The sequence below is a fragment of the Halichoerus grypus genome, chromosome 13 (assembly GCF_964656455.1).
Source record: "Halichoerus grypus chromosome 13, mHalGry1.hap1.1, whole genome shotgun sequence".
Classification (NCBI taxonomy): Eukaryota; Metazoa; Chordata; class Mammalia; order Carnivora; family Phocidae; genus Halichoerus; species Halichoerus grypus.
The window spans coordinates 81,482,783-81,504,708 of record NC_135724.1 but is presented as its reverse complement, the minus strand read 5'-3'; the positions used below and the strand labels follow the sequence as shown (position 1 = coordinate 81,504,708).

At 46.1% G+C, this 21,926-nt stretch overlaps 1 protein-coding gene and 1 long non-coding RNA gene across 4 annotated transcripts in view; both read right to left on the bottom strand.

Annotated features, from left to right (window-relative positions):
* The window catches only part of KSR2 (kinase suppressor of ras 2), a 421,068-nt gene extending 405,467 nt beyond the window's left edge, over positions 1 to 15,601 (bottom strand). For 2 of the 3 annotated variants that reach the window (XM_078060922.1, XM_078060921.1), the window contains exon 1: positions 15,075 to 15,601. In XM_078060922.1, the coding sequence (XP_077917048.1) occupies positions 15,075 to 15,254 (180 nt within the window). In that variant the 5' untranslated portion in view covers positions 15,255 to 15,601. The remainder of the gene's footprint in view (positions 1 to 15,074) is intronic. The other variant, XM_078060920.1, reaches the window with a different exon arrangement.
* Positions 15,602 to 15,655: 54 nt separating this feature from the next.
* Positions 15,656 to 21,926, bottom strand: part of LOC144379936 (uncharacterized) — a 32,663-nt gene continuing 26,392 nt past the window's right edge. The window contains exons 5-6 of the long non-coding RNA XR_013443496.1: positions 16,568 to 16,640; positions 15,656 to 16,060 (exon numbers count right to left, since the gene is read on the bottom strand). This is a non-coding gene — a long non-coding RNA (uncharacterized LOC144379936). The remainder of the gene's footprint in view (positions 16,061 to 16,567; positions 16,641 to 21,926) is intronic.

Sequence of the window (21,926 nt, the reverse complement as noted above, 5' to 3'; positions counted from 1 at the left end):
GACAAGGAAGGTCACATATTGCATCATTTCATCTACGTGAAGAACCCAGAATAGAAGAAAAACATAGCCATAGAAAATTGATCAGTGGTTGCCAGGGGATGGGGGCAGGGAAATTGGGACTGACTGCTCATAAGCAGGTGTGGGCACACCTCATTTTATTGTGCCTCACAGATGTTGTGTTTTTTTACAAATTAATGGTCTGTAGCAATCCTGTGTCGAGCAAGTCCACGGATGCCATTTTTCCACCAGCATTCGCTCACTTGGTGTCTCTGGGTCACATTTTTTCAAACACTTTCATTATCATTATTTTTGTTATGGTGATCTGTGATCAGTGATCTTTGAGGTCACTACTGGAGTTGTTTTGGTGTGCCACAAAACGTGCCCGTATAGGATGGCAAACTTAATTGTTGTGTGTGTTCTCACTGCTCCACCAACAGCTGTCACCCCGTCTCTCTCGCCCTCTCCTCAGACCTCCCCATTCCGTAGGATGCAACAGTGTTGACATTAGGCCAGTTACTAACCCTACAGTGACCTCTAAGTGCTCCAGTAAAAGGAAGAGTTACACGTCTCATCACTTTAAATCAAAAGCTAGAAATGATTAAGCTTAGTGAGGAAGGCATATCAAAAGCTGACAAGCGGAGCCTCTTGCACCAACAATTAGCCAAGTTGTGGACACAAAGGAAGAGATCTTGAAGGAAATGACAAGTGCTACTCTGGGGAACACACGTATGATAAGGAAAGAAAACAGCCTTCTTGGGGCTCCTGGGTGGCTCAGTCATTAAGCATCTGCCTTCGGCTCAGGTCACGATCCCAGGGTCCTGGGATTGAGTCCCGCATCGGGTCCCCTGCTCCACGGGAAGCCTGCTTCTCCCTCTCCCACTCCCCCTGCTTGTGTTCCCTCTCTTGCTGTGTCTCTCTCTGCCAAATAAATAAATCAGAATCTTAAAAAAAAAAAGGAAAAGAAAAGAAAAAAGAACAGCTTTCTTGCTGACCTGGATGGAAGCTCAAACCTGGCACAACACTCCCTGAAGCCAAAGCGAACCCAGAGCAAGGCCCTAATTCCTTTCCATTATGTGAAGGCTGAGAGAGGTGAGGAGGCTGCAGAAGAAACGTCTGAAGCTAGCCGAGGTTGGTCCATGAGATTTAAAGAAAGAAGCCATCTCCATAACACAGAAGTGCAAGGTGAAGCAGCAGGTGCTCGTGTAGAAGCTGCACCAAGCTCTCCAGAAGACCCAGCTAAGATCATCCATGAAGGTGGCCACGCCCAACAACAGATTTTCAGTGTCGATGTTAAGAGCCTACTTTCGGAGGAAGATGCCATGTAGGACTTTGGTAGCTAGAGAGGAGAAGTCAGTGCCTGGCTTCCAAGCTGCAAAGGACAGGCTGACTCTCTTGTGAGGGGCTAATGCAGCTGGTGTCTCTGAGTGGAAGCCACTTACCATTCTGAAAATCCTAGGGCCCTGAAGCATGATGCTAAATCTACTCCGCCCGTGCTCTGTAAATGGATCAACAAAGCCTGGGTGACAGCACATCTGTTTACAACAAGACTCCCTGAATATTTCAAGCCAGCTGTTGAGACCTGCTGCTCAGAAAAAAAAAGATGCCTTTCAGAATATCACTGCTCATTGACAGTGCACCTGGTCACCCGAGAGCTCTGATGGAGTGGAGATGTACGAGATTAATGTTGTTTTCATGCCTGCTAACACAGCATCCATTCTGCCGCCCGGGGACCAAGGAGTCATTTCAACTTTCAGGCCTTATTATTTAAGAAATAGATTCTGTAGGGCACCTGGGTGGCTCAGTTGGTTGAGTGTCTGGAGTCTTGATCTTGGCTCAGGTCTTGATCTCACGGTCATGAGTTCAAGACCCGCACTGGGCTCCACGCTGGGCATGGAGCCTACTTAAAAAAAAAAAGAAAAGAAAGAAAAAAAATACATTTTCTAAAGCTATAGCTGCCATAGACAGTGATTCCTCTGATCGATCTAGGAAAAATAAATCAAAAACCTTCTGGAAGGAATTCACCATTCTAGATGCCATTAAGAACATTTGTGATTTGTGGGAAGAGGTAAAAATATCAACATAAATGGGAGTTTGGAAGAGGTTGATTCCAACCTTCGTGGAGGACTTGGGGGGGTCCAAGACTTCAGTGGAGGAAGTAGCTGCAGATGGGGTGGAAATAGCAAGAGAACTAGAATTAGACGTACAACCTGAAGATGGGACTGAATTGCTAGAAACTCATGATAAAACTTAAATAGATGAGGAGTTGCTTCTCATGGATGAGCAAAGAAAATGGTTTCTTGAGATGGAATCTACTCCTGGTGAGGATGCTGTGAAGACTGTTGACATGAGGACAAAGCACTCAGAACGTTCCACACACATAGTCAATAAAGCAGCAGCAGGGCTGGAGAGGATGGACTCCAATTTTGGAAGAAGTTCTACCGTGGGTAAAATGCTATCAAACACCATCGCCTGCTACCAAAAAAATCTTTCATGAAAGGATGAGTCAATCAATGCAGCAAACTTCATCATTGCCACAGCTCCCCCCAACCTTCAGCAACCACCAACCTATCAGTCAGCAGCCATGAGCATGGAGGCAAGACCCTCCACCAGCAAAAAGGTGATGACTTGCTGAAAGCTCAGATGATGGTTGGCATATTTTAGCAATAAAGGATTTTTTAAATTAAGATATGCACATTGCTCTTTTAGACATGATGCTGTTGCACACTTTAACAGACTACAGTGTAGTATAAACATAACTTTTAAGTGCGCTGGGAAACCCAAAAAATCATTCGACCCACTTTATTGCAATATTCACTTTATTGCAGTGGTCTGGAACTGAACCCGCAGTATCGCCGAGGTGTGCTTGTACAGGGTATTTGTGTGTGTGTTTGTGATGATGGAAACGTTCTAGAATTAGATAAGGGTGATGGCTGTACAACATGAAGCATATACCAAAAACCATTCCATTGCATACTGTAAAGTAGTTAACGTGGGAAATTTTATGTACGTGAATTTTACCTCAACTTTTTATTTTTATTTTTTTATTTTTTTATTTTTTAAAGATTTTATTTATTTATTTGACAGAGAGAGATAGTGAGAGCAGGAACACAAGCAGGGGGAGTGGGAGAGGGAGAAGCAGGCTCTCCGCGGAGAAGGGAGCCCGATACAGGGCTCGATCCCAGGACCCTCGGATCATGACCTGAGCCGAAGGCAGACGCCTAACAACTGAGCCACCCAGGTGCCCCTACCTCAATTTTTTAGAAACCTAAAAAAGTAAAAGCTGGGGTGGCTGTATTAATATCAGAGAAGTAGTTTTCACAGCAAGGAAAAGTACCAGGAATGAATAGTAACTTTACATAATGAAAAAAGGTCAAGTCACTAAGAAAATAACCATCCCAAATGTGTATACACTTAACAAAACAACTCAAAGTACATGAAGCAAAAACTGATGGATCTGCAAGGAGAATTGGACAAATCCACAATGATAATAGGAGCTATCAACACTCCTCTCTGTGTAATCAATAAAACAATTTGAGAGAAAATCAGCAAGGATATAGAGGGTCTCAACAATACCATCAACCAACTGGATCTAATTGACGGTTATACAACACTGGACCTGTCAAAAGCAGAACACGCATTCTTTACAAGGACACATGTTACGTTCACCGAGCGGGACGATATTCTGGGTCATAAGCATTTTAAAATAATTGAAACTATATAAAATGTGCTCATGGACCCTAAGCGAATTAAACCAGAAAATAACCACAATGCTTGGGAATTAACACGTGTCTAAAGAATGCATGCATCAAAGAGGAAGAAACAAAAGAAATGAAAATATAATCAATATAATCAAAATTTGTGGGATGCTGTTAAAGTAGTCCTTCAAGGGAAATTTGTGACGATAAATACTTAGAAAAGGAGAAAGATCTCAAATCAACAATCTAAGCATCTATCTCAAGAAAACAGAAAAAGAAGAGCAAAATAAACCCAGAGTAAGCAGAAGGGAATAATAATGAAAACAAAAACCAGTCAAAGTGAAAACAGAAAAATAGAGAAAATAAATGAAGCCCAAACCTGGTTTTCTGAAAAAACAAATAAAACTGATAAACCCCTAGCCAGACTGGCAAAGAGTCAAAGAGAAAAAAACACGTATTACCAACATCAGGGATGAAGGATCCCGCAGACACTGAAAGGATAGTAAGGGAATACCATGAGCACTCTAGGCATGTAAATTAATTTAGATAAAATGTACCAATTCCTTAAAAGCCACAAACTACCAAAATTCACCCAAGAATACATTTTTAAAATTGAATTTGTAGTTAAAAAATTTCCATGCACAAAAAATAGCAATAATAATCTCAAGGTCCGGATAGTTTTACTGCTAAATTCTACCAGCATTCAACACATGTGAAGATGAAATAACACCAATTGTGTGCACGATGTCTTCCAGAAAACAGAAGGGGAGGGGACGCTTCCCAACTTATTTTATGACGCCAGTGTTACCCTAATACTGAAACAAAGATGGTACAAGAAAGGAAACCACAGGCGATATCCTTCATGAACACAGACTCAAAATTCCGTAGCAAAATATTTATGGATTAAATCTAGCAACATATGAAAATAATAATATTGCTTTTAGGATTTATCACAAAGCACTGTTTCTCCAAGCCAGATAAAGGTAAAAATATAAAAAGTGGCATCTAAACTTGCTCTGCCTCCTGGGGCACCTGGGTGGCTCAGTCAGTTGAGTGTCCAACTCCTGGTTTCTGCTCAGGTCATGATCTCAGGGTCGTGAGATCAAGCCCCACAATAGGCTCTGCACTGGGCGTGGAGTCTGCTTGGGATTCTCTCTCTCCCTCTCCCTGGGTTCCTCTCCTCTCCTCTCTCTCTCTGTCTCTGTCTCTTCAATCAATCAATCTTTAAAAAATAAAATAAAATAAACTTGCTCTGCCTCCTAATAAAAACAAAGCCCCAGTGGGATGTCCCACTTGATTGATGAGTTCTTTTTTATACCTATTTGCCTCATTGCTTGAGTCCAAGCTGCCCAACCCTGCCCAAACACCATGGGGCTGAGCACATGGGGAAACATTCATGACCACTTCTGAGCAGCATGATACTCTGACTAGGAGAGATGTACAGGAAAAGGGAAATTTGCCATTGCCAATGACCCCAGATTCTGGAATTCTGTAATTGAACTAACACAGAACAGAGCAGGGAGGTGGTGGCTGCCAAATTTGGGTCAGAGACTTGTCAGGGGTCTGTGGGCCCAGCTCTCTCGTGTCTCTACCTGGTGGGTTCCAGATCTAGATGCAGACTCTTCTTGAGACTGTTTTTTTCAGCCAAAATAAGGAGTGGCTTCATTCCCTCTGCTCCAGAGAGTAGAGTCAAAGGCTAGAAGTCATCAGAGAGCAGATCCAACTCAACAGAAGGAGAATAATTCTAACCATTATAACTCACCCAAACCAAAGGGCTGTCTTGTGAAAGAACTTGAATAGACATTTTTCCAAAGAAGATATACAAATGGCCAATATGCACATGAAGATGCCTAATGTCATTAGTGAATTATAAATCAAAACCACAATGAGATACCACTTCATACCCAGTAAGATAGCTATAATTTAAAAAATAATTTTTTTAATTTGAGAAAATAGAAGGTATAGGCAAGGATGTAGGGAAATTGGAACTCTGGTACATTATCAGTGGAAATATAAAATGGTGCAGCCACTGTGGAAAACTGTATAGCAGTTCCTCAAAAAATTAAACATAGAGAGGCACCTGGGTGATGCAGTTAGTTGAGCATCCGACTCTTGGTTTCAGCTCAGGTCATGATCTCAGGGTCGTGAGATCAAACCCCACATCGGGCTCTGTGCTCAGCAGGGAGTCGCCTGAGATCCTCTCTCCCTCTCCCTCTACCCCTCCCCACCATGCTCACACCTGCACCCACACACTGCCTCTCTAAAATAAATAAATCTTTTTAAAAAATTAAACATAGAATCACCATATGACCCAGCAATTCCACTCCTAGATATATACCCAAAAGAATTCAAAGCAGGGACTCAAACGGATACTTATACATCAATGTTTATAAGCCGCATTATTCACCATAGTCAAAAGGCGGAAATGACTCAAGTGTCTATCAATAGACGACTGGATAAACAAAATGTGGTCTCTACGTACAATGGAATATTAGTCAACCATAAAAAGTAATGAAGCACTGACACCTGCTACAACGTGGATGATCCTTCCTCGAATAGTCAAATTCATACAGACAGGAAATGGAGGTTACCATGCAGCTGGGGAGAGTTATTGTTTTCATCGGTACAGAATTTCTATCTGGGATGATGAAAAGGTTCTGCAGGTAAATAGTGATGATGGTTGCACAACACTGTGAATATATTTCATGCCACCGAGTTGCACACTTTAAAATGGTTATAATGGTAAATTTTATGTGATGTCTATTTTACCACCATTAAAAAAAGGATTTTTTTATAGGCTGCCTTACAAGGCTGCCTCACCCCACATCACCATGCCAAAGCTGGACACTGGCCAAGAGGTAAGCCTAGCCAACCTCTTAAGGGTCCTCCTGCCTTGAGATGATACAATTTTCAAGCAATTGGATACCACGGTTCTTTCTACCACATAAGCTTAAGAGAAGTTCAGGAGCTACAAGACCTAACCCCAGAACTGTTATCCACCTTAGAGTTGTGATGAGCACATGGTTTAAAGACTAAAGCCTGCCAGGCACTGATGGGAAGTGAGTCATCTGTGGGCGAATTCAAAGATCCAGACCTAGTATCAGAATCTTGTTCACTTACGTCACCTGCAGCCCAGCAGGTGTGCCATTATCCCATTGAAGGCTTCTATGGGTTTCTTCTTCTCACACCTTGCTCTCACACATTGGGTGCTCAGTTAGATTCACTGAATAAATGAATGATACACCCAAGGATGGCACCCCCCTGGAAGGCTAAGATGCCCTAACCTCCCCATGCCAACCTACTGGGAGGGAATGCTGTAAGCATTTGCCATGTGCCAAGCACCCAGCTCAGTTCCTTAATGCACAATTCCATGTAATCAGCATGATCCTAACTTTATAAGCACGGAAACTGAAGCTCAGAAAGAAGAGCTCATTTGCCCAAGGTTACTTAGCTAGTATATATTGAACTCAGACTGGAATCCAAGCAATCTTATGGCAGATCCCAAGCCTACCTAATCACTAGGTTATACTGCTTTAAGCATCCACGAAAATTTCTAGAGACTCAATTAAGTTATTATTTCTGAGGCTTCATCTCACCGGTCCAGGGAAACTGAGGGTGTGTATCTTTGGAACACACCCACTGCTTTAAAAAATGGCTTCCTAGTAACCCCTCGGGGTGGGGGGCATAGTCTCAGTCTGTACCAAGAACAAGATTTCTATTATGGCAAAACAGAGAAATCACCTCAATGGCCAAAAGCCACGCTGTCCAGCTGAAATATACAGTGAGCCACCTGTGTCATTTAAAATTTTCTAGTAGCCTCGGGGGGAAAAAGTAATAAGATACAGGTGAAATTAATTTAACAGATTTCATTTAACCCAATCTGTCTGAAATAACATCATGGCAGCATGTTGTCAATATAAAACATGATTAATGAGATATTTTATATTCTCTTCTTCATACTAAGAGTTCAGAACCCGGTGTGTATTTGATACCAACAGCACATTTCAGTCAGAAGTCACCACGCTTCAACTGGTCAATAGCCAAGGTGACAAGTGGCTGGACATCCTGAGTCTGCTTCCTTCTCTTTTTCTCATCCTTCCTTGTCTCTGTGGATGTCCTGCTTTGTCTCCATTGGTTCTACATTTCTCCCCGATAGCTTTCATCTATAAAAACCACCCATGAAATGAAAGTATCTGAGTGACAGAGTATGCCACCATGCTGGTTCTCATTAACCCAAAAGTTGTCACCTCCAACCGCCTCACCATGATCACCTGCAAGTCCCCTTTGCCTTCTATTTGCTCTTGTCTTCCTTTCTTCCCTTCTAGGCTATGCCACCTTTGGGGGAGCCCAAAATACAGCAGGAAACCTCTTCCTGGCTCTGTGGCTGTCTTAGCCTCCAGTTTGGGACAAATCAGTGACTCCGAACCTCAGTAAACTCACTTGCAAAACAGGAACAACCACCGTTGCAGTCACTGCCCACTGGAGAAGTGTTACAGGGGTCATAGAAACCCTGCAGACAATGATTCTCTGCTTTGACCTTCTCCTCCCCATCCCTCGGTTTCTCCATCCTCCATCCCAGCTGCCATGTGTCCCTTGTCTTCCTCAGCTTCTCAACACCTCCCCATTCCCCAGCTCCAGAGTGGCACTCTGAGGGTGAGGACGAAGGCCAGGTCCCAACAGTAGGAGCCCAGTGGGTGGGAGCCCAGAAAATGACTGATTCTCTGGGGGAGGAGAAAGACTCCCCAATTTTCTACCCATTGGAGGAAGAAGTATAACAGAATCCACTCCAAAAACCCAGAGGGGAGAGAGAACCCTTCAGAAATAACTTTCTCCACTGACTCAGGGTTGTGAGACCACCCCCCGCCATATCTTTATGAGAACAAGACAGAAGGGTGAGGCTAGGTCTTCACAGGCTGGCTGCTTCATGTAGAAAACCAAGTACTCCTCTTGGGTCCACAAGTCCCCAGACCCCTCCCAACTAGAAACAGGAAAGATGAGATTCTAACCTGAGGCAATTGCCTCCTTAACCCTGAGCTCTCAGTCATCAAAACATAGGCAACCAACGCTGGAGTGGGGGGTGGGGTGGGAGGGATGGGGTGACTGGGTGATGGACACTGGGGAGGGTATGTGTTCTGGTAAGCGCTGTGAATTGTGCAAGACTGTTGAATCTTAGATCTGTACCTCTGAAACAAATAATGCAATATATGTTAAGAAAGAAAAAAAGAAGAAGAAGAATGTAGCAGGAGGGGAAGAATGAAGGGGGGGAAATCGGAGGGGGAGAAGAACCATGAGAGACGATGGACTCTGAAAAACAAACTGAGGGTTCTAGAGGGGAGGGGGTTGGGAGGATGGGTTAGCCTGGTGATGGGTATTGAGGAGGGCACGTTCTGCATGGAGCACTGGGTGTTATGCACAAACAATGAATCATGGAACACTATATCTAAAACTAATGATGTAATGTATGGGGATTAACATAACAATAAAAAAATTAAAAAAAAACATAGGCAACCAAAAAATAAAATAAAGCATAAACCCAGGGGCGCCCGGATAGCTCAGTTGGTTAAGCATCTGGTTTCAGCTCAGGTCCTGATCTCATGGGTTGTGGGATTGAGCCCCGCATCAGGCTCCACCCTCAGTGGGGAGTCTGCTTGAGATTCTCTCTCCCTCTCCCTCTGCCCCCTCCTCTCTCTCTCTCCCCTCTCTCTCTCTCAAGTAAGTGGATTTAAAAAATTTTTTAATAAATAAAAATAAGTGGATAAATCTTTAAAAAAAAAAAAAAAGCATAAACTCATACTGAGGATAGGGGAAAACAGGCCCTTTTCACATGGCCGGTGAAGGGTAATTTGGCAAAACCTGTCATGAGTCCTGAAACTTTGCATATCCTTAGATTCAGCAATTCCCCTGGAATTGAAGGACTGCTTCAAACCACAAGGATGTCTACAACGGTATTATTTATAATAATGGAAAGTTATAAACATACACATCTGACAGTAGGATTTGTTAAATTATGGTACATCCATGTTAAATTCCATAGCCACTAAAAATATTTAATAATATGAGGTGTTCCTGACATATTAAGTGCATTGTGTATCTCTAGCCTTCCTCAGAGTTGTAGGATCAAATACCCAGCTGTCTACTTGACAGATGGAACATGTCCAAACAGGACCTGACTGTCAAGCCCAACCTACTCCACCTCTAGTCCTCACATTTCAAATCAAGGAACCACCATTCACTCGGTTCTTAAGCCAAACACCCAGGAATAATCCTCCATCCTTTATTTTCCCCATATCCAATTCACAAGCACCTCCTGTGCACCTGACCTTCTGGATCCAGCCACCTGCCCCATCCCCTCAACCAGCGTGTAACAGTCCAAAGCACAGTCACTCCTGGCTTTGGTTTCCACACTAACCTCCCAAATTGTCTCCCTGCTCCCATTCTTACCCCCTACAGTCTAATTTCCCTGCAGCAATCAGAAGGATCTTTTAAAAACATAAATCAGTCACCTCCCTGTTCACACTTAGAATAAAATCCAAGTATCTTATCAAAGCCCTCTATGAGCAGGTACCTGCCTCTGTCTCCCATGGTGCCCCTCACCCCTTCCCCGCCCACTCACTCCACTCCAACCACAGTGGTCTCCTTGCTGTTCTAATAACATGCCAAGCACATTCTCACCGAAGAAATTTGCATCTGCTGTTCCCTCTTCCTGGTGCATTCCCCAGATAGGTCTCGGCTTACTTCCTCAAGTCAGTAAAACCTCCTTGAGGGGGCCTTTGCTGATCATGCCATGATCCTCCCTTTTTCCCATCCTGTTTTGGTTTTATTTGGGGTTTTTTTTGGGGGGGGTTCCCATAGCTCCACCCTATGGATCAGAGGTCAGCAAACTAGTTATCAACCATGGGCCAAATCTGACCCACCCCCTGTTTTTTGTAAGGCCCAAAACCTCAGAATAGTTTTTACATTTTTAGATGTCAAAAAAAAAAATCAATAGAAAATAATGTTTCGGGGCACCTGGGTGGCTCAGTAGTTAAGCGTCTGCCTTCGGCTCAGGTCGTGATCCCAGGGTCCTGGGATTGAGCCCCGCATCAGGCTCCCTGCTCAGCGGAAACCCTGCTTCTCCCTCTCCCACTCCCCCTGCTTGTGTTCCCGCTCTTGCTGTGTCTCTGTCAAATAAATAAATAAAATCTTAAAAAAAAGAAAAGAAAAGAATGTTTCTAGGACATGTGAAAATTATATCAAGTTGGGACTAACCTTTAAACAAATTTTTATCGTATTCACTCCGAAACCTTTGAAGACTTCTACCTCCTTCCTCAAAGGAGTGAAACTTTGTCAGTCTCACTCCCTTGTCCTTAGTCAGATCTCAAGAGTTTGTGACCTAAATTCATTTCCTATGACACTCTATCAGGTACTCTCCATTCTGGACCAACTGGTCTCTCTGCGGCCCCACAAAGGCACGAACTGGCATGAAATGCCTTTAGCTGGTTGGCTGTTCTTGCCAAGCAGGCTCTCCCAACCTGCTGTGATCTAAGCCCTCCCCATCCTTCTCTCCACCCAGGGTCCCCAGCTCCCCAACCAAGAAAGCTACCCTAACTGCTCTGCCAAATGTTTCCCTGGGTGTATTCTATGGAACATCAATCCCAAGGGAATATCCTTGGAAAAAGGTCTCTACCCTCTCTTGGAGTCACCATGCCCATATTTGGTATAGTAAAGGCTCTGAGAAGTCTCTGTTTCCCTTTGTTTAACGCAACCTTTCTCAGACGCATCAACCAAGGAATTCATCTTGTCTTCAGAGTACTTGTTGACCACCAGCATCCAGTACAGTGCCTGGATTTCTTGTTGGAAGAATGAAAAATGCTAATAGCCCACAGAACTAGGGTTGCACAGAACATACTTTGGAAATGCTGCTCAAACTCTTCCCTCTCTCCCTCTGATCTGAGCTGTTCCCCTCCCTGTCATCTATGCCACACCACGTAATGCTAACCATATCATCATCATAACTATCATTTATTTATTCAGCCCCCACGGGCTGTGCTAGAGATAGCACTAGACCCTTGAAAATGTCCTTTCAATCCTCATAACCACTGAAGTAGGTAATGTTATTCTTTTCTTGCCATTTTGCCAAAAATTAAACCATGGTCAGAAAATTTAAATCACTAGCCCAAGATAAAGTTAAGTAGAAAAGCTACAATTTAAAACTGTATTGGTCTAACTCCAAAGCTCATGGTCTTTCTTCTCTGCCAAACACCTCCTGATAACATGCCATGGCCAATGTTGCTGGCTGTCCACCCAATATTCCTTCCTGCTCTCTTCCATGCCAGCAGAACCCTGAATGTGTATGCAGCGACAACAAGTCAACCGAGGCAATGGACCATGACCCATCTAAACCACTCACAATGGTGCTCCTACTTCCCCAGCTCCCAGCATTGCCATCTGACCAAGTTTTGGCCAAGATGACATACTTAAACATCATCTGTACTGTAGGTAGGAAGTATTCTGGGGAAGCGAAACAAAGACATGAACTCTTTATCCCTGCACACTCCTCACCTGGTCCCCCTCATCCCTGCCTTGAACCTGGGTGTGATGGCTAAAGCTTCAAGAGCCATCTTGCAACCATTAGAAAGAGGCCATTGAGAACTGAAAGAGACATCAGCCCCGATGTTACTATCTCACTTGAACCAACTCAAGCAGCCATCTCTCTACAGACTTGTTGCTACACGAGGAAAAGAAGCTACTGTTCACTTGAACACTGTGGTTGAATTTTCCATTTCATGCAGTTTGAACATATTCTTCAAAGACCCACATGCTGCCCTCCCATATCATTTCCTGTTTGGACTTGATCATTATTTCACACCTATATTATTAGCCTTGTCTCCCTAATCATGCAGGACACTTCTGGAAGGCTCAGTCCATTCTGTATATTTTTGTTCCCATGGGGTCATATGCATGCTACTAAATTTTGCTTATTATCACGGTTTTCAGGGATGGTCTGTTCAATATACTGCTTACTTCAGTGCTTGTGAGCAGGGAGTTCTCACCATCAAATTGCAGAAATATGCCCCCTATCTCCTAATAGGTGGGTATTTCTCAGAGTGTCGATGTGAAAACATACATCAGAAACACCTTGAATGTTTCTTAAATGCAGATCCCTGGGCCTTCCCCCTCTACCCCACTCTGCCCAGTCCCACCTGAATTAGAACCTCTGGGGTAAGAGGCTGAGAATGCACATTTTTAATAAGCTCCCTCGGGCGGTTTTGATATACAAAATGTGACAGTTTGGGGGATAAAGAACCTCGGTCCAATGCTTAGGCAAGGTTCAGCAGGACTTGGCTGCACCTGGAGTTACCAGCCCTTCCTCAGTGGCCTACGCTTGCCCCAGGGCCCCGAGAAGCATAGACTGGCATGACTGCTGGAGACCCATCCCTGTGCAATATGCGTAAAGTGGTTGTTGGGCATGCTCTGTGGCATCCTGGGACCAGGAAACTAACCACCAGATGCACTCCGAGCAACTGCAACCTCTTGCAACTCCATCCCCCGGTTTTCAAAGAAAACCACTGGGCACGAATGAAGCCACGGAGTCCAGAGTGCACTGTGACCATCGCCATCATCCAAGGAGCTATCAGAGGATGGGCCATGTTGAAAAGATTTGAAAAGAAAACCAGAGGAACTTACACAGGAATACACGAATGTGCACTTGGGACTCCTGACTCAAAGGACCAGAAGAGGACTCAGGTAGCCCTTTGGGTTACTTATTTATTCACTGCCTGCAGTTCTGAACAGAATCTTACTTTGGGCCCTGCTCATGCAGAGACAGAAGGCTGGGCCAGGGCATCCCACCCTTTCTCTTCCAGCAACAAAGCCTAGCCTAGACTATTCCCCTAAAGCTCTGAGAAAGAAAATACTTGGCCTCCCAACAGCGTTCCCACTCCTGATACCTCTTGACACTTATTTTATTTCACTTCTGAGGATCATTTTCCCACATGACAGGAGCACATGTATTCTAGGGTAGCAAACAGCATATTACACACACACACACACACACACACACACACACACAAACATACTCCACTTTCAAACTGATGACCTTGTGTGCTGACAAGCAGCCAAAGTTAAAATCATGGAAGAGAAAAAAAAGACTTTAAAGTGAATCAGAGAGTGGTGCTTATCCAGGCTGGAACGAGGGCACAGGGCTCAAAGATTCAGCAGGGACCAAAGAGTTCAGGCCTTGGAAACTCCTGGGCTGGAAACAGAGGGAACCTCCCAGCACCACACATGCCCACTTCACCAGAGGGAGAACCCCTTTCCTTCGCTCCCAGCCCCACAGCCACCACCCTCAGCAAATGCCAGCTAATGGGAGTTCCCAAATTTAATCAAGCCATGTGTACAGCTGCTTTGAGGAAGAAGTGAGTGGAACCCTTCAGATGTTTCCAACAACGTGCCCAATGATTATGTGCACACCAGACATTTTCAAAGGCTCCTGAAACCTTCCTCCTTTGACCAAATGGCCTTCAGAAGAAACAATTTCTGCCCTCTTCTTTCTGAGTAACTTTGCATCCAACCCACCCCCCAAAACTGCTTCAAACTCCCCCTCAAGTTCTGTTGGAGACAATGTTACAACTCGCCAGAGATGACTCCTCCCGGGACCCCTCTCCTCGCCTTCCCACCAAGATTCAAGAGTATTTTCCCACACCACTTGCGTGTGCTGATCCAGGCATATTTTCTGTTATCTTTTTACACGTTTCAGGCCTGCAACAGCTCCCTGCATCAAACGATTTGATTGGAAACGGGGAGCTCAATGGGGATTTTTTTTTTTTTTGCATCTTGCCTCCTGACATGTATACCACTGAACTAAAACAAAAACAAAAACAAAATCCAAGGGGCAAAAGCGGGCTGGAAAGGAGGCCGAGGGCAGAAGAGGTCTATATTTATAGGCAGTCCCATTCTGCGAGCAAAAACCACCTTTTGACCACCTGCAGAATGCGCAAGGTCACGTGGGTTCTCTGCAGCGCCTTAATGCCTTACCCAGCACACAAGCCCCCGTGGCATATAAACAAATCCACAAGCGGAAAAAAGAGAGAACTCACTCCTCGGAGAGGAAGCGAATGATAATAACAGCCGCAAGAATAATAATACATAAGGAATCACAATTACTACTACTACTACCACCACCCAGCCAAGCGTAGACGACAGCGGTACAGTAAAGGGACAACCAGAGCAGGCTTTGCAAAGAAGATAAATCACAGAAAACCAAATCGTGCCCACCTTGCTACCCTCCCACACCCTCCCGCCCCCCAACAAACAGAATCAAAGGAAAGGGGGTGGTGGGGAACAAGGAGAGGGAAGGAAAGATTGCTTCCCCCCCCCCCCACCCCAGGCAACACCTACCTCCAGGGTCCGGATCTCTTTTTGTGTGAGGTCGTTGGAGGTGGCACATTTGGTCCTAAGCCCTTCCAGGTTGGAGATGCTCAGGTCTATCATGTTTTGGACCAACTCGCACTGCTGTAAGGCTTTTTGCAAACTCAGAGGTTGCTGCTCCTCGCTTTTCGTCATGTTTTCCTCATCCATCGCTTGCTCGGCAAGCCCCCTTCCCCTCCTCCTCCTCCCAGAGAGAAAAAAGGGGGGGGGGAGTAGAGGTAGTCTACCCCCTACGCTCTCCAGCCACTGCGACTTCTCAACAATGTCTCATGAAGAAGAAACCCAACATCTCACACAGGGTTGAGGGGGTGGGGTGGGAGGAGGCGACAAGAGCCAAAATTTATTATTTTATTTCGGGGTATCAAGCAGACTCCATTAGAATGTCTCCTCTCTCTGAGTCTCTGGTCCCTGAAAAGGAGGGATGCTGTTTCTCAGAAGCAAACCAGGTGATGTGATGCTGTCTGTACACTTAGGGAGGAGGAGGAGGAGGAGGAGGAGGAGGAAAAAGAGAGGAGGAGGAGGAGGAGGAGGGGAGGAGGAGGGGAGGAGAAGGAGGAGAGGAGAGGAGGAGGGAGAGGAGGAGGCGAGGGCAAACAGCGCTCACTCTTTACACACCGGCTCCGTGAAGGACAAATGTATATATTTTTGGCTGGCTGGCTTTTATGTCAAAAAAAATCTGCTTTGCCCCCCTCCCGGTTGCAGTGACACGGCATCGTCCACCGTTTGGGGTGCTTTAGCGCGTCCTCAAGATGCTGTCCGCATTGCTCCCGCGGCTGCGGCGGCGACTGCGGCTGGCTGCTGTCTCCTCCTCGCGCTGCTGCTGCCGCCGCCGGGCTCCGGGGCTGACGGCTGCTGCATTCGCTCCTGCCTCGCTCCGCACCGACATCTTGCCTGTCAATCAAAGGGCGGGGGGGAGCGAGCGAGCGCCGGCGAGGGATGGAGAGCGAGCGAGGGACCTGCGGGGAGCGGGTTGGTGGAGCGGCGCCGTGCGCGCAGCCGCCCCGGCCCGGCGCGCCAGGGACCCGCCGGAGGAGGCGGCCGCGGCGCGCGCAGGCTCGCGCACCTGCCCGCGGAGGGGCCGGCTGCCGGCGCGGCCCGGGGCGCGGGATTCGCGGGGATGCGGAGCTCGCGTGGCGGAGTGCAGTTACTACCGGGCGTGCGTGCGTGCGAGCCGGGGGGCGGGGGCGCGGGGGAGGCGCGCGCGGCGGGGGAGCCGGCGGGGGGTGCGCCGGGGCGCGGGAGCTGGGCGCGGGGGCGGGAGGGGGGGTGGGGGCCACTACTAACTACGGCACGCTCTCGCGAGACGAGGCCGGAGTCCTGCTCAGCAGGTGCACTCGGGCTGGGAGCAGGTGTGCACCCAACTTTCAAACCCTTGGTGCGTGCTGGAGAAACGTCAGCGTGAACCTGGGCACGTCCTCTCTGGCTTTCTGGCTCGGGGGGTGTGCGTGTAAAACGAAACAAACCTGATCATCTTCCATGAGCCCTGGTGTGTGCGTCTGTCTGCCTGTCTTTTCGTTCGTTTGTTCTTTCTTGTTACTGGGGAAAAAGAAAACAAACCTGATCGTCTTCCATGAGCTGTAGGAAGCTGCCTCCCAGAGTGCGTGCGTGTGCGTGTGTTCGTTTGTCCTTTCTTGTTACTGGAACAGAGTTCATCTTCTATGAACTGTAGAACACTGCCCACTCCCTGAATTGGTACCCTGGACTTCAGTTACCCTGAGGGGTGGCTTTTCCATTTGGAGGGGGAAAGGGGCTTTGCCTTAATCTGATTGTTACCATGCCCTACGTGTCCTGCACAATCTGATCCCAGCCTACCTAAACGACCTTATCCCAGCAAACTGTGGCCCCAGAGCTAAGAATGGTTTTTATATTTTCAAAAGGTTGGAAAAAAATCAAAAGATTTTGTGACGTGTGAAAATTATAAGAAATTCTAATTTCAGTGTCCGTAAACAAAGTTTTGTTGGACCACTGCCACCCATTTGTTCTATGTCCGCGTTTACTGCTGTGTTGTAACAGCAGAAGTGAGTAGTTGCAACAGGCACTGTATGACTTGTAAAGCCTAAAATATGTGCTATCTGGCCCTTTCCAGAAAAGTCTGCCCACCCCTGACCAAATCACCAAACGTTCTTGCGTCAGAGTTCTCTGCTCTCTATATCCCCTCTGCCCAGACCACATCTCCCTCGAATTCTCTCCTGGTTGGTTCCTTGTCACTTGGTGTCAACTCAAATGTCATCCCAGAGAGGCTTCACCTTCCTGATCATCTTAACTACTGCTACTCCCAACACACATTGCTCAAAGGATGTATTTAGGATAATTAGCAAAAGGCTCCTCTTTCTCCAGGTAAACAGAGCTCCATGCCAGGCAACTGGTTTATGGAGCAGAGTGACTCAGAACACATGGTACAATATGTGTCCCTTAAAGGAAGCCACTTGAGAAGTAAAGAGAATGACAGCCAATGATGACAAACTTTTTTTTTTTTTTTTAGACTGTGGGCCATGAGGTTTTACAGTTCATACAGAGCTGAATTAGCATTTTCAAAATCCCTCTGTCAATGAGCTCAAGTGAGTTCTCTATGTCCTCAGTCTTTTGGACTATGAAGCTCTTGGTTTGTGCTCTCTCGCTGTCAAATAAATAAAATCTTTTTTTTTTTAATTTGCTTTTCATCTCTTTTCTCCTTCTTCTGTTTTGTGTCTCTTGAACAAATATTAATCATGGTTATTTCAAAGCCCTGGTTTTAGTCCAGTACTGTGGTCACCTGAACAGTCTGTTTCTATTGCCTGTTTTTCTATTTGTTTTCAGGGATTTGGTCCTGTCTCTTGGCAGGCCTTGTAATTTTTGTTGCATACCATACCACATCTGTGTATGAAAAATATATATAAAGTCTCCAGGTGATCTCTAACTCTGGAGAGGGCTCACCCTTTCTCTGCAAGCAGATGGCATGGGGGCTGAGTATCTTAATCCAGTCAGGGGCTGAGCTGGGTGGAGGCTGGGTTGCAGTTTTGATAAGAGACTGATCTAACTCTGGCTCCCACCTCTGAGGCTTTGCCTTTCAGAGATTCCAACTGAGAACCTTGGGTGTTCACTGAGGCCCCTTCCCCTGGTCCTGTGCTCTAATCTTTTTAGCCATAACATGGGAAGAATGCTGGACACTCTTCTCTTTTTCAGGGGCTTTCTGTTTGGCTTCTAGCCTCTTGGCCTGCACTGTTTCAGAATCTGCCAAATATCTTAAGGGGAAAACCGCTTTTCTACCCCTCCCTTCTCTCTAGGATAGTCCCTAATTTTGTCTCTCCAGCCCTAAGACACCGCCAAAATTCTGGTTTCTCTGTGCCCTCAGCAGCAGCATCCTTGCCTGGGAAAAGTCTAGATTCCAAGTGCCCAAATTTGCAAATGCCCCAGGGAAAAAGTGGCTGCGGTTTGTCAGCTCACCTCAACATCGTTCCAGAATCTTGGCCCCTCTAGTTCTGGTTGCTTCAGCAGCTCTCTGAATGCCTTTAAGTAGGTGATGATGATGATGATGATTTGATTTGGCTTTTCTAGTTGTTCTCAGATGAAGTAGAAGTTTAAAAAATGAAAGTAGCCCATAGTTCAGAAGTCATCAGCTGGCAGGGCTATAAGCAGCCCACAGAGGCATTCTGTTTGCCCCCCGCCCCCAACCACCACCATGTCTTTTCAATTAATTGCTATCATGAACATTTGTTATACTTTGCATCCCTACAGCCCCCTTTGAATATCTTTCCTATGTTTGAAAAATGCCCACCTTATGAGTCCCATGTCTCCATAAGAGAAACCAAAGCACTCTTCCAGAACCTTCCTTGCAACCAAGTTTCATGTGATCTGGGCTCTACCATTACACACATCACATGAGATTTATACTTGGAAGTGAGCCAGGTGTCCTGCCCCTGTGTAAGCGTGGAGTCTGTGCTGAGAGGCATGGCATGGCATTCACAGGGGCAGTCCGATGGTGTGGCTTGGGCATCATTCCCAGCTGGACAGTCCGAGCCTAGCACTCTTGTCCTCCTGGAGATTCTATAGGCTTCTAACCACCTGTAGTCTGCCTTGGCTGACATAACAGAACACCACTGGTGGGTGGCTTCAACGACAGAAATTTATTTTTCTCACGGTTCTGGAGGCTGGAGATTGTGGTGCCAGCATGTTTGGGTCCCAGTGAAAGCCTCTTCCTGGATGTCAGAGGACGTCTTCTTGCTGTGTCCACACAGAGCAGGCATGGCTCACATGGCTTCCTCTTCTTACAAGGTCATCGCCCTTTTGAATTAGGGCCTCACCTTTTGGCTTCACCCAACCCTAATTACCTCTTAAACATTGTAAAGGTCCATTGGGGGGTTAAGGCTCAAAAACGTGAATTCAGTCCATAGTACCCCCCTGTTAAAGCACTAGTACTTGAACCACCTGGAGTACATTGTGTCGTTTGCAACAAAGAACCCTGACTAATATTCTTATCAACAATGCCGAAATCAGGAGACACTACCAAAAATGGAGATTTCTGGCATTTCTGGGAAAATCGGAAGACTTGGCCTCATTGGGCAATAGTTGGCTAGATTTGAGAGACAGCTGTCCCTTTCGGATGGGACGCAGGCTCTCCAGTTCACCATGGGCCCCACCTAACCCCCTTCATTCATTATATTTCCTGCCAGGCCCCTGTTGGCGTTTGCATTGGTTGCCCCTAGAATAGCTTAAGGTGGTTTGCACCACAGATCAATAGAAATCTCACCAATTTCAAGCTTGGAGAACTGGAGCTGACAGCTGGGCGTTGCGCTGCGGTTGCTGGGTCTTCATTCTGGAAACTGCATGGCACTTTGGATGCTGCATGTCTCACAGAGCCTTTATCAATAGTGGGAATAAATTATTCCTACTGGGCTATGAAATGAGCTGAGCTTGGAAATATCACATCAGACCCCATAGCTCTGAGTTTCAACTATGAGAAGAGTCTCATATTAGAAGTCCAGTCCAGTCCAATCAAAACTCTATTCTCCTATGTGGTTTAATACCTCTTCCCCGAGCCCCTCCAGTCTGACCCACAAGTGACTGGGGAATCTGCAGTGGACATGAGGCAGGTGTGTCCTCTCCTGCCCCTTCCCAGCTCACCTTGCCGGAGTATAGGAGCAGGGCAGCAAGAGGAAAAGGGACCCTTTGCTGAGAACGGGTATGGTTCTCTCGGGTGTCAGATGCCCCCCACCCCCTGCCATGGCCTGGCAAGAACTCACATGCTGGTTCTTTTCCATGTGTACTGGGGGATCTTTGGAGAACCCTGTGGGGGCCTTGTGGGGACTCAGTGCATGTGCTGGGTGACTTCGTGCACACCTAGTTTCCATTCATACCCCGGGAAGTACCCCACATTCTTTTTCTGAGGTCCTGGGTGAGTCCTCTTGGGTGAGTCTTTTCAGGATGACTCAGACCCACGTACATATTCTGGCCCCTGGGAAATAGGATGCACCTTTGCCCTCTGCCCTCGCTTCTTGTCCTGCTGTCATGGGCAGCCCCAGACAACCTTCGGCTGGCAGTGAGGTACCCGCCACCCCCCCCTCGTGCCCCCCAGTCTCATGAGTGATTCTGCTTTGAGCTCTCCTCTCTTGGCTTGGAGGTCAGAGGGGAGAAGAAAACCCCCTACAAAGACCTGTCAGAGAAATGTCCTCTGGATAAAATCTGACCTTGTTTTATATAGGCTGGAGGCTGATGGTTATTGATGGTCAAGGGACCAGTCTGGCCACCTCTTGACAGGAGGAAGTATTGTTACCCATTGCCCTCAGCTTTGAAGCTTTAGCTAAAGTTCTGGGTCAACAGGAAAAGTCTCATTCCACATCTCATTATATTAGCGATAAGCTGTCCCCAATATTTTCTAAGTTGCATTGTGAATAGGGACCCAAATTGGAAAGTGGCACATTAGGAAGTAGCAAGGTGGCCGATGCCCCTGGAACTGAACAAAAGTAACACCGACTTTTCCTTGAAGGGCTCAACATACTGCTTTCCCAGGGCATTTCTTTCTTTCTTTTTTTTTTTTTTTTCCTTTTTCCTCCTGATTCTTTGCAGGGGTAACAATCTCAGAATGCCAGTCCCCAGGATAAAACCAAATCTTCCATAGCTTCGAGAGGACTATTATTGCTCTGTTCTAACTCGTTGATCCCCAAAACATAAATGGCTTTTTAAAAAAATACCTTTGATGAGTACAGGCAGAATGCTCCTATCTTTAACCTTGTGAAGTCTTTCCAACATCAGAAAACGGACTTTTTCTAATGTTCTCCTTTTGGCCTTTTGCCTCTTTGTCTCTTAATTTTCCAGTGCAACCAAAGCAACCAGATCACTCTCTTGATGGCAAGATAACTTGAGCTCGCGATAATGGACAATTTAGTCCAGTGATTTATACTAGCTTTACAAATTAAGCACTCAACAATGCACTGTGAATTTTTCAGAGATAGCACCCTCAAGATGGGAGAGGATGTATACTGTGGCACTGGCCGACTACTTAGAGCACAGTGAAGGAGTATCGTTGAAAATCACAGTAAAGTGAGGTCATCGACCAAACTTGCTTACATCTTTTGCCATCTTGTCTGTGAAGCTCTGCATTAGCCTAAATGGTGAATCAGAAGAAAGCATCTGCTCTGCTCGGTACCAGGGTCAAGGCTTGTGGGGCAAATTGAGGCCATGCCCCCCTCCCCAGTCTGGGCACCTGACGAAGGAAACAACCCGCATGGCATCCATCTGCAGCAGCCCTGATGAAGTTCCAGATTCTTTTGTTTTGTTTTTATTGCAGCCAAATATATATAACATAAAATTTACCACTGGTGACATTTATTACACTCAGCGTTGTGC